Source organism: Phacochoerus africanus, chromosome 7 (assembly GCF_016906955.1).
Source record: "Phacochoerus africanus isolate WHEZ1 chromosome 7, ROS_Pafr_v1, whole genome shotgun sequence".
NCBI lineage: Eukaryota > Metazoa > Chordata > Mammalia > Artiodactyla > Suidae > Phacochoerus > Phacochoerus africanus.
The window spans coordinates 21142114-21155391 of NC_062550.1; the positions used below are offsets into that span (position 1 = coordinate 21142114).

Below are 13278 nucleotides of genomic sequence, written 5' to 3' on the forward strand. Positions count from 1 at the left end.
TCCTAGTTGGGTTCGTTAACCACTGAGCCATGAAGGGAACTCCCGACGCTGCACCCTTAACCCACTGAGCGAGGCCAGGGATTGAACCTGCATCCTCATGGATACTAATTGATTCGTTTCCACTGCACCACGACTATAGGAACTCCTTACCATTTATTCATTCTCTTGTGGATGGACATGTGGATTGCTTCCAGTTTTTTGATGATTATAAATATAACTGCTATGAACATTCTTATATTCTTCTGATAGACATATGCACTAATTTCTTTTCCACACAAACTTAGAAATGGAATTGTTGAGTCAGAAAATAGGTGTAATTTATATAAATCTTTTGAACGATTAACATTTAAATATAATCAATATTCCTGCATCACACAATATTTATACTACATTTCATCTATCAATTAACGTTTGAGATGACTCTTGGTGGAAAGCTTTACCTTCTGCTTGAGTGGTGGGGAACAGGGGCTAGAGGCAGGGCTGTCAGGTGGGGATGAGTCCACCTCCACTGGCTCTTCTTCTTTGATTTTGATGTCTGGTGTAGAAGGCAGAGACATGTCAAGGGGTCCAGAAGCAGCCTGCGATAAGAGAGAAATGAGCATAGTTCAACCCCCTTCAGGTTAAATCTCTATCTTTCCAGTTAAAAGATGACGGACAGTACTTCTAAGAAGTTCGGCCCTTGGTCAAAACACTGAATTGAAAGTCAAAGAACTGTGGAGCCTAGGTTTTACGTACAATTCTGGCCAAATGGTTTAACTTCTTGGGGTTACTATTTCCCAACTATAAAATGAAGCTATACCTGCTTCACCATGGGTGAATACTTATAAAGATTCCAAAAGGGGGAAAAAAACTTAAAATGTTTATTAAGACCCTGAAAGGGGGAAAAAAAAAAGGTGTCGTTTATCCCTGTAAATACTATATTATTTTTCAGGACTGTACAACGATTCCTGAGTCCAGTACCTTCCTATTCCCCACCAGCTCTGTTGGCTACTAGAGAGCTGTGAATACATTTTCTGCTAATCAGAATTACTAGACTATCCAATTATCAAAAGCAAATAAAAGCAAATTGGCTATTAAGTTCTGTCAACAAGATAGGAAATATCTTTTCTGGGGAACTCCCCATGCTAGATGGTGATCTCAGCCCAAAATCTGGTGCTAGAGGCTAGAAGTTAGGAAGATAGGGTTTTATAGTAACCATGAAGGAAAGGCTGATCATTTGATTAGTGAGAGAAACTAGAACCTGGTCCTAGAAGCAAGACTGGAGAAAACCAGAGGAAAAAAAGGGTACTTTTCTGGCAGTGGTGCAATCACCTCACAGAACTGTGGAGCTGTACACGGCTTTGACGAGAACAATAAACCATCTGAAATGACAGCCCTGATACTGCGACAGGAGGGCTGGCAGTGCAGTTCAGTTTCATGACAAAGTGGATCCTTTGTTCTATTCTTCCCATATCCTAGGATCCTCGATGAAAGAAGAGCTTGTTTCTAATTCATCCCTTGTTACCTTAATTGCTAGAAATCTTGGTAGCTGAGCAAACTGAAATTAATCTGCTATCTACTACATTAGAGAAGGTGGTAATGGTTCTTTCTCTCCAATCTGATGTGGAAGAGCAACAAAGATGGTTTCATTTCTGCTCTCTATATTGCTAAGCTGTCAGGCCCAACTGGGCTAATTCTTGGATCCCTCAAGTCTGAGGGTGGTAGGGAGAAGAAGCCTTTAAGTAAATTCAACCACAGGTTCTGGAGTTCCCGTTGTGGCTCAGTGGTTAATGAATGAGGTGGTGGGTTTGATCCCGGGCCTTGTTCAGTGGGCTAAGGATCTGGCGTTCCCGTGAGCTGTGGTGTAGACTGCAGATGTGGCTTGGACCCCAAGCTGCTGTGGCTGTGGCATAAGCCAGCGGCTACAGCTCCGATTAGACCCCTAGCCTGGGAACCTCCATAGGCTGCATAAAAGGCATAAAGACAAAAGAAAAAAAAAAAAAGTTAAGTTCAACCACAGGTTTAAAATCTCCTAGGGGCATCATCTAGAAAAGCTGTGGTTCAGAAAAATTCTGGGGTCATTAAACACTCCTAGAGAAAATTTTCCACTGAGTCTTTGCTTCTTGTCAAGGGGAGATAAAGATCACTCCTATACAGGCTGGGAGAAAACCAAGAAATACCTGTTGAGTAAAGGCCTAACTATGAATGGCCTCCTGTAAGTGTCAACTGAGCTAAATGGCAGTGGGAAAGACTTTTCCCAGGCTAGGGATTAAATCTGTGCCACAGCAGTGACAACACCAAATCCTTAACCTGCTAGGCCAAGAGGGAACTCCATGGACTTGAAGCCTTTAAAGGGAGGCTAATTTTCTTGAATTTGCCTATAATGAGTTTGCTTTAAAATCCTTCATATCTTGGTGGAAACAATTTTACTGATTTCTTTGTTCTGGAGATGGGAGAAATGACAGGAATGAGGTAGGGAAGCTGTAAAATAAAATTATACCACCTAGGTTGAAGCAACTGATTGAAGAGGGACCTGGGTCTCTGAAGAAAAAGAATGATGAGAAGACTGTGGCTAATTTCCATTTGAAAGGAGAACTACAAATATATGCCGCTGAGTTTTCTTTTCTTTCTTTCTTTCTTTTTTTTTTCAGGGCCGCACTTGCAGCATACGGAAGTTCCCAGGCTAGAGTCCAATCAGAGCTACAGTTGCCGGCCTACACCAGAGCCACAGCAACACCAGATCCGAGCTGCGTTTGCAACCTACACCACAGCAATGCCGGACCCTTAACCCACTGAGCGAGGCCAGGGATTGAACCCACAACCTCATGGTTCCTAGTTGGATTCGTTTCTGCTGCGCCATGATGGGAACTCCTCTCCACTTTCTTTCAGTTTGCAGGAGATAGTATAAAATGAAGCTCATAAAAAGCTATGGAACTTGGAAAGGACCCAGTGATAAGAACACTTTATTCTTATAATTTAAGCTGGATGGAAAAATCATGCACAAACTCTCTTGATTAACCTGCTATCTCCTTCTTACAAGGAAGGAGCTCCCCTGGAAGTTTTTTCTTATGTCTTGGCTTTTCTATATTCTTATGGGACTCCATGCCTCACTGCGCTAAACAATTATGGGAGGTATATATATTAATGTATACAGGTTTTGAGATAGAGATATTACAATTTTTTTTTTTTGGTGGGGGAGCCACTATCATGTTATGTGGAAGTTCTCAGTCCAGGGATCAAACTTGTGCTGTAGTTGCAGCCTGCACCACAACTGTGGCAATGCCAGATCCTTAATCCACTGTTATAAGGGAACTTCCTAGAATTTTTCTGAACTATTATGAAACACAGACCTGACTTTTATTTTATTTTTTTGTCTTTTCTAGGGCCGCTCCCGCGGCATATGGAGGTTCTCAGGCTAGGGGTCTAATCAGAGCTGAAGCCGCTGGCCTACACCAGGGCCACAGCAACGCGGGATCCGAGCCACATCTGCAACCTACACCACAGCTCACGGCAACACCGGATCGTTAACCCACTGAGCAAGGCCAGGGATTGAACTCGCAACCTCGTGGTTCCTAGTCAGATTCATTAACCACTGCACCACAGTAACTCCAGACCTGTCTTTTAAACAGTAACTAATGACCCAGAATTTTAATTCTAAAGTAAACTTTGACCTTTCTAATTTCCTTTTTCTCCAAGACCCCTTACTCCATGGGAAATATTTTTCTTTGACTCTGCTGCAGCCTTCCCCGCCCCCCCCGCTCCGCTTCAGCTGTGCCTACAGCATGTGAAAGTTCCTGGGCCAGGGACTGACCCTGTGCCATAGCTGCAACATGAGCTGCTGCAGTGACAACAGTGGATCCTTAACCCACTGCGCCACAAGGGAACTCCTGACTCTGTTCTTGAATTATTCCCTCTGATCTTCTAAATTAAAGGATTTTCTAGGGATCTGGAAAATAAAGGTTAAAATCAGAATCATAGCACCTCAGAATCTGAAGTGATTCCAACATTTTAATCCTCTCTACAATGTCTATACTAAATTGCCTACATATAATTGAATACACTTTGTGATAGCTTCCACCTCTAGGCCACAAAGAATAAATTTAACCCCGCTTTTATTTTTTTCTCTTTTTTTTGTCTTTTTTTTTTTTGTTGTTGTTGTTGCTATTTCTTGGGCCGCTCCCGCGGCATATGGAGGTTCCCAGGCTAGGGGTTGAATCAGAGCTGTAGCCACCGGCCTACGCCAGAGCCACAGCAACGCGGGATCTGAGCCGCGTCTGCAACCTACACCACAGCTCACGGCAACGCCGGGTCGTTAACCCCCTGAGCAAGGGCAGGGACCGAACCCGCAACCTCATGGTTCCTAGTCGGATTCGTTAACCACTATGCCACGACGGGAAATCCTAACCCCGCTTTTAAATGAAAGCTCTTCGACTATTTGAAGACTGCAATTTTGTTCACATAAAATCTTATCATTTTCAAGCAAAATTTCCTCAATTTCTTTTCTTTTTTTTTTTTTTTTTTTTGGGTGCCCTGCAGCATATGCAGCTCCTGGGCCAGGGATCAGATTGGAACCACAACCTAGACTTAAGCCACAACTGTGGCAAGGTTGGATCCTAAACCCACTGTTTGGGGCTGGGGTTCAAAGCCCTCATCCCTGGGCTCCTAAGACTTGGTCGATCCCATTGCACCACAGCAGGAGCTCCCCTCAGTTTCTTTTTCTTTCTTTTTTTTTTTTTTTTGTCTTTTTGCCATTTCTTGGGCCACTCCTGCGACATATGGAAGTTACCAGGGTAGGGGTCTAATCAGAGCTGAAGCCGCTGGCCTACACCAGGGCCACAGCAACGCGGGATCCGAGCCACATCTGCAACCTACACCACAGCTCACGGCAACACCGGATCGTTAACCCACTGAGCAAGGGCAGGGATCGAACCCTCAACATCATGGTTCCTAGTCGGATTTGTTAACCACTGCGCCACGACAGGAACTCCTCTCCTCAATTTCTTTTAAATGTTCTCAAAGTGACCTGATTTGTAATTCTTTCACCATCCTGGTTGATCTCCTGTAAAAAGCTTTAAGGACATCCTTCTTTAAGCCTAGTCTTGAATATTACTAGAGAGCAACTTGAAAGTTAAGAGCCATATACACTGAAACAAAGAAGAGCCAAAATTCAATAAATGTTTATTGATTGGCTGCCTGAACAAAACAATTCAGGGAGTTCCATTGTGGTTGCAGTGGAAACAAACCTGACTAGCATCCATGAGGATGCGAATTCAAATCCTGGGCTCTCTCAGTGGGTAGGGAATCCGGCGTTGCCGTGAGCTGTGGTGTAGGTCACAGACTCAGCTTGGATCTGGCATTGCTATTTGACCCCTAGCCTGGGAACGTCCATATGCTGCAGGTGTGGCCCTATTAAAAAACAAACAAACAAACAAACAAAAAAACAGTTCAGGTGAAAAGTCTGGTTAGCTCAGAAAAGAGTGGGGTTTGGAAAAAAAAAATGTTATCTAACAAAATCTGTGTAATTTATAATCTTTAACATCTTCATCATAATCAGAACAAAAATAATTTAAAAAACAGACTGCTGAATAACGCTACACGGGTAGGGCTACAAGACTGAATTTTTTTTTTTTTTTTGCTACACCTGAGGCATGTGGAAGTTCCTGGGCCAGGGATCAAACCCTCAACACAAGTGTTTCCACTGTGGCTCAGAAGGTTAAGAACTCGCAAAGTGTCTTTGAGGATGCAGGTTCAATCACTGGCTTCACTTAGTGGGTTAAGGATCTGTCATTGCTGCAAGCTGCAGCTAGGTTGCAGAGGTGGCTCAGATCTGATATTGCTGTGCCTATAGTATAGGCCTCCGCTGCAGCTCCAATTTGACCCCTAGCCTGGGAACTTCCACGTGCCATCAGTGTGGCCATAAAAAAAAAAAAAAAAGACCAGACAAACAAAAACCAAAAACCAAAATACTTTGCCATAGCAGTGACCAGAGCTGCTGCAGTGACAATGCCAGATCCTTAACCCCCCTGTACCACAGGGAACTTCCAAGAAGGCTGATTTCTGATAAAGATCCAACACTTGTGCTGATCCATCATCTGGACCCTGTAAAGCCTGATGTGGCTGACTAGTAAGTACTATCTGGTTCTACAGAACAAAGCCCATAATTTTGTGCTTTAATCAATTAAATTATCCCAGAGCACAATGAAAGTTGCCCAGATCTGAACATCACCAGTTTTTCAGCTAAAGTCCCATCTCTTGCCTTTTTTTCATCCTCATCTGCAGCTTTCTTGAATTCATGTTCAAAGGAGCTAGCTAGTTCATTGAAGAGTCCCACCTCTTCACAGTTCTTCAGGAATCTAGTCGGAGTAGGAGTCTGATCTGTAGACATGGAAAGAAAAGCAACCTCTATTTTAGTTTTGACCTGAAATTAAAATTTGAGAGTATATAGCGAACACATTTTTATTCTTCTATTTGGAGAGAATCTCTGTGTTAGAGCAAATTTGCTTTTATGGAGCCCTAGTAAGTAAAGACTGCTGATAGGCCACCAGAGGGTGTCTGTGCTGTGCTGCCTCAAGGCGAGCAGAGGGAAGACGGAACAATGTTTTGCTGTGCCACATCTGTGTAACTGCCTTTTTCTCAGAAGCCAGTTTCAGCTCTCTCACCTTCAAACAAAACCAAACCACCTACCCAGGTGGACTCTGTACAACTTCCAGGCTGGAAAATCAAGTCGAGTTAAATGACATTTTCTTTTTACACTCACCCACTGCTAGGTCTGAAGTGAGCAGGTATAAGAAGAGGGATGTTAAAATCTGATGAGAAGAAACTGAGGATCAGATAGCTGAGTCTGCTTGCTAAAGCTACCAAGTAAGAAAGGGTGCCCTGTCTTTCAGTGGTCACTGAGGTAACCTTCTAAAGGCATTCTAGACAAATCCAGGGGCTGGGGAACAAGACAGCGAGATCATGAGCTAGCAAAGGAAACTGCAAACAATAGAGCTCATTTCACAGAGACCTGGGCTCAGGGCAAATTCCGGAAACCAGGATATTTGGATTTAGATTTGCCAGCCAAAATATCCTCTTGGGGGTCCCCACACAAATCTCTCCTCAGCACTTGGGAAGAGAAAGGCTCCTCGTAACCCATGGGAACTTTTAAAACAACTTGAATTTTGGATTTGATCTTCTTTCTATCCTGTTTTTCTAGTTTTTCTCCCTTAGGTCAATTGACTCTTGTTCCCTGGTCCTAACTCTATTATGACGCTTTTCCTTGACATGGTAATCACTTCGGGGATTCATCTCATACTCCAAAGCACTAAACTGAATGACTGGAATAGAACAATGTTTAAATGGTATTTTCAGGAGTGAGATCTGGGGTTAAAATTGCTCCTTCTAGTGTGATCAATTTGGAACAGTCCAGTGGGATTTTCCATGGAAACAACATAATTTTTTCTTTTTTTTAAACAAAACCTCTTCTGAACCAGAGTGTTTGGAAAAATTACCACTACCTCCCAAAATAGTTTTAAAAGGTTCTCTGGCAGCTTTCGTTGGCCAACGATAAAGCCACTTTCCCTCCATCCCTGGGTGAGTGGAGGTAATATTCCCTTATGTTTAGAGAGTACTTCACTAAGGGCACAGAAAAAAATCACAACTCAAGTGGAACAGGACGGGGCAGCTAAGGGCATGGCTATGGCAGAAGAGGGCCGTTTGAATCTCTGATCTGAGGCTCATACAAACTTCTCCCATTCCTGAACGAACAACCAAACAGCCAGAAAAGTGTATAAGAAAACTCTTAGCCTGCTCTGATGATTCCAAAAAAAAAAAAAAAATCAACAGGTGTTTACTGAATACTTTCTGTGTTTTGCTGCTATATATGCATACACTTGTGTTCATCTTTGGGGGAGGGGGAAAGAGAAGCATAGGAGTTTTAGCCAAATATAAGACATGATTCTTGCCATAGAGAATTAAGAGAACGTTTTTTAGTTGAGGAAATAACACTAATATAGTTGAGTAGATACCATGGGGCTAGGTTATGGAAAGCCTGAAAACCCAAGCATAAATAGCCCCGGAGGTCTTCTGTGGTGCAGCACATTAAGGATCTGGCATTGTCACTACTGTGACTGAGGTTGCTGCTGTGGAGCAGGTTTGATCCCTGGCCCAGGAATTTCTACATGCTATGGGCATGCCCCCGCCTGCCCCAAAAAAGCCTTGGAGGTCACTGTGGTGCAACGGGATCTGTAGCATCTCTGGAGCATTGGGATGCAGGTTTGATCCCCAGCCCAGTAGAGTGGGTTAAAGGATCCAGTGTTGCTGCAGGTGCAGCACAGATCATACCTGCAACTCGGATCTGATCCCCAGCCCAGGAACTCCATATGCTGCAGGGCAGCCAAAGAAAGAAAAGCCTTATAGTAAAATAAAATAGGAAGATAACAACAGATTTTAAGCAGGGGAGAAGAGTTTAAGAAAGTCTGGATTTTCAATAGAAGGTGAGATGGATTAGAGTAAAACACTAGTCAAGGAGGCCAGCTAGGAGACAATGGAGGAATTCAAGCATAATGACAGTGGATGGGAGGAAGAACAGGAAGGAACAGAGCAGTCAGAATCTGAGGAAAAAATAAAACAACTCAAGATTTTGAGAATACTCATATCACTGAGTAACAAAGGAGAGGAATTGGTCTAGGGGACAAGAAGGTAAGATCAGTTGCTGACATGAAGATATGAATGACAAAAAAGGATATCCAAGTTAAGTGTTCAATAAGGGGTTGAAACACATGTGAGTTAGCAGGTCTTAGAGACAAGAGAATCACTAGCCTAGATAGGACATCAGAAGTGTGCAATGGGGTGAACACTGCAAAACAGAATGAAAAGAGCAACAGGAAATCATTTTCTCTCCCTGGGACGGTCCTGTATTAATATTTCTCACCACTCGTGGAGACACAGCATAGGCCCTTCCACCTATTGAGAATAACCCCTCCATCTTGATAACCATGCCCCATACTTACCTCTTTCAAACATCTCTCCCATCAATTTCACTTAATACTAATTCTCTTAGTATTGATACTGTATCATTCACTTGGACTTGACTGCAAATACTAATTTTTTTTCACATCTATATGCCCTGACAATAAATTTAAGTATGTGTTGCCTACATATGTGTTTACATCCTATCCATTCTTTCCGAGGACCTTCCTCAGGCTTTTTTTTTTTTTTTTTCTGTCTTTTTGCGTTTTCATGGCATATGGAGGTTCCCAGGCTAGGGGTCTCATCAGAGCAGTAGCTGCCGACCTACGCCACAGCCACAGCAACACCAGATCTGAGCCGCGTCTGCAACCTACACCACAGCTCACGGCAATGCCGGATCCTTAACCCACTGAGTGAGGCCAGGGATCGAACCTGCAAACTCATGGTTCCTAGTCGGATTCGTTAATCACTGAGCCACAACGGGAACTCCTCCTTCAGGCTTTCTTAAGGTTCATCAATGACAATGTCCCCAACTCGGGTCTTCTTCCCAGAATTACAATCCACAGGCTCCTAGCAAAGTGCCTGGTGCATGCAGTAGGTATTCAACAAACACTTGCTGAATTAGTAAGGAACAGGAGATCTGTAGAGCAAGCCAGCTTTTTCATGTATGAAAGTATGGGAGGAGGGTTTTTCTCTCTCCTTCTCCGTGTCTCCAGTAGCATTTTAGTTAGTAGTACTTAGAGAAATTGTGCCTTACCTGAGTTATTAGCTGATATAATAACTACCAACTAAATCCCCTATTGGTTTAATAATGAGGTAAGCTTGCTTAACTCAGGCTAAATCAGACCCCTCATTGGTATTAAAAGAAAAAGCCCACTTTGGTTTGTATGTCTGTCTAGCACAGAACTGCTGCACGATTTGAGAGCAGCTGCTGAGAATGCTCCCTCGAGAATGGCATAGGTGAGCAAGACAAAAATCTAAAACAACCGGGGAAAGGTTTCAGGTCACCCAAATTGGCTTAGAAAAGTCCCACTGAGTAAATGTCTTGTTTGCTCTCAGTGGTGTCTGGGTTCATAAAGGGAAGTTGAATTTATGAACTGACAGTCTGCCTGCTAGGGGAAAACTGACACCCGGTGGAAGAGAAGCAGCCAGGTTAGTTCAGCTTTCTTGCTTTCTTTTGTTCACTCCTTCACTGTGGGTAGGGAGAAAAGTTAAAGGCATCTTTTGATTGTAAATCTTCTAAAGTCTTAATAAAAAGAAGGCAAGGAGGGAATAGACTGAAAAAAGCTAAGACAAAACCTCAACACACTGACCCTCTAAAACTGCAGACCCCAATCTTGTATTAAAAACTGAGAACAGAGGGCACAATAGAAACTTGGGAGCTTTCAGTGTTCCTTTTTCCTGATTAAATGCAGATCACATAAGGGCTCTTAATGGGAGAAGGGGAGCATAGCTCCCAGTACATCTGGTCCCTGGTATTAATCTTAACTGTCTAGTGATATCAAGGCACGTGGCTTCTGGGGCAGCAAATACCTGCAATGATGACTGAGTCAGTTCGGGCTGGGCCAAATTTCAATGTCATCTCATGCTTGTGTTTATGAACTGCCAGGTGGTCCTCATTTGTAAATCTCTGAAACGAAACAGAAACAGAGATGTGAAAAAAAAAAAGAGCGATTCAGTGCCCTTCTAAAATGTCCTACCAAACATCCTGCAGTCAAGTTGGTCCCTGGAAATGGAACTGGAGCGGGAATGAAAAGGAGAAAAAAAATGGAAGTGATGGAAAAGGAGAGGAAAGGAGATGGAAAAAGAGAGTAAAAAAAATAAAATAGGAAAAGAGAAAAGGAAACACTAGAAGGCTGGGAGGAGAGGGGAAGGGGAAGACTGTAATATCAACTGCTCTGAAATATCAGGTCCAAACGAGAGAAATGGACAGACTGTTGGTGAAGTGGGATCCAGGCAGGAGGCTCCAAATGAAAAAAACATGAAGGCAAACTCATAGTAAACAAGAGGAAAATAATCTTTATTAATAATAATAAAGAAAGGAGAAGGGAAAGGCTGGGCACTAGCTGGCCATCATGAAAATAGGAAATTCAGAATGAAGCTCTCCATGGCAGGGCTGAATTGGACTATTTATGAGGGGGCTAACAGGGAGATAAATTATGCAGGATTAGGAGAACCATTTAACTTCCTGGCCTCCACAGTGCTGCAGCAGGCGCCTGCCCAGCTATTTGGCTCAGGGTTTTAATGAGCCAGGATGGAGCTGTAGAGGACAGAGGCCCAATGGCCAGCAGTAATGGCACACACCAGCCCCATTGGCCAAATGCTGTCTCCCTTTATCAGGCAGCCCGCCTGGGCTCCATCAGCCATAAAGGGGCCAGTGCGATGCTGCTGGCTATATAACAGCAGAATAAAAATGCAAGCAAAAAAAATTTTTTTTTGTTAGGGTAGGGAGAAGCCCATAAGCAGGATGAGGGAAGGGGGAAAGGAGATGGTACAGAGAGTTTATTTATTTAGGGGTTTGGGTGAAAGGACAATGAAAATGTGAGCCTAGATCTACCTCAGTTTATGACTGGGTAAGACAGGATTACTGGACAATAATTTATGCTCCCACCCCTTCTAAGGGGGAGGTGAAAGGAACAGATGAACAGCAGTAATTCAAAAGAATGATACTCTCAAAATTCCCTTTGAGGCTAGCTGGCCAAGTTCCTTCATTAAAACATGACTGCAACACAGTAACAGCTTGGATGCTGCAGTTTTCCATAGCTCCTTCACTAGCCAGGGTCTGAAACATGGTTCTATCTGTCTTTTTGTTTCTAAAAATGATTGGTTAGTCCTCTCTTTTCATTCTCTGCCTTAGATCCATACTTCCTACCAAAACTATACCTTTAGCCCTCTTCCCACAGCTTTTGACTGCAAGCCAAACAGACAGGAGATGGCCACATACTAGCACCTACCAAGTCAAGAATGCAACACTGAACTGTTTGAATCCCTTTGTTTTATCTAAAAGTAGCTTTCACCAAATTTGCTCTGAGCTCTGTCGTAACTATAGCCAGCTTAAGACCTAAAATCCTTCCAGGCTAGGCATATAGTCTGAAGCGTAAAAGGAATTTTCAATTAAAATTATGAAGAATTGGAGTTCCCGTCGTGGTGCAGTGGTTAACGAGTCCGACTAGGAACCATGAGGTTTCGGGTTCGGTCCCTGCCCTTGCTCAGTGGGTTAACGATCCGGCGTTGCCCTGAGCTGTGGTGTAGGTTGCAGACACGGCTCAGAACCTGCGTTGCTGTGGCTCTGGCGTAGGCCGGTGGCTACAGCTCCGATTAGACCCCTAGCCTGGGAACCTCCATATGCCGTGAGAGCGGCCTGAGAAATGGCAAAAAGACCAAAAAAAATTATGAAGAATCAAGAAGTAAAACAGTCCAAAGAAGACTACCTGCGTGGTTTCCAGTGGATTTGGGATAGAACTGAATAAAGTGAGGGGATATTTAGCCAAGAACTTTCATTTTCTCTACTGTTGATTAACCATAGGCATCAACCTTCTCAGTCACAGATTTCCTCCTTAAGTAAAGAAAGGTGGGGCGTTCCCACTGTGGCTCAGTGGTAACGAACCCAAATAGTATCCATGAGGATGAGGGTTTAATTCTTGGCTTCACTCAGTGAGTTAAGGATCTGGTGTTGCCATGAGCTGTCGTGTAGGCTGCTGATGCAGCTTGTATCTGGCATGCCTGTGGCTGTGGCATAGGTCTACAGATACAGTTCTTTTTTTTTTTTTTTTGTCTTTTTTGCTATTTCTTGGGCCGCTCCCGCGGCATATGGAGGTTCCCAGGCTAGGGGTTGAATCAGAGCTGCAGCCACCGGCCTACGCCAGAGCCACAGCAACGAGGGATCTGAGCCGTGTCTGCAACATACACCACAGCTCACGGCAATGCCGGATCCTTAACCCACTGAGCAACGCCAGGGGTCGAACCCGCAACCTCATGGTTCCTAATTGGATTCATTAACCACTGAGCCACAACAGGAACTCCTGAAGAAAGATTTTAAACCTCCAGGTTTTGCTCTTTTACAGTTTTAAAAGCACCCCCCCTTTCTTTTTTGCTTTTTAGGCCTGCACCCGCAGCATACAGAAGTTCCCAGGCTAAGGGTCAAATCGGAGCTGCACCTGCCAGCCTACACTACAGCTATAGCCACAGCAACACCTGATCTGAGTGGCGTCTTCGACCCACACCGCAGCTCAGCAGCTCACAGCAATGCTGGATCCTTAACCCACTGATCGAGTCCAGGGATAGAATCCGCATCCTCATGAGTATTAGTGGGGTTTGTCACCCGCAGAGCCAAGGTGGAAACTTCTGTAT

General features: G+C 43.8%; 1 protein-coding gene across 4 annotated transcripts in view; it reads right to left on the bottom strand.

Annotated features, from left to right (window-relative positions):
* ATF7 (activating transcription factor 7) overlaps positions 1-13278 on the bottom strand; it is a 109951-nt gene that overhangs the window by 17585 nt on the left and 79088 nt on the right. For all 4 annotated transcript variants that reach the window (XM_047786768.1, XM_047786766.1, XM_047786767.1 and 1 more), the window contains 3 exons: positions 10462-10558; positions 6236-6354; positions 441-578 (listed from right to left, as the gene is read on the bottom strand). In XM_047786768.1, the coding sequence (XP_047642724.1) occupies positions 441-578; positions 6236-6354; positions 10462-10510 (306 nt within the window). In that variant the 5' untranslated portion in view covers positions 10511-10558. The remainder of the gene's footprint in view (positions 1-440; positions 579-6235; positions 6355-10461; positions 10559-13278) is intronic.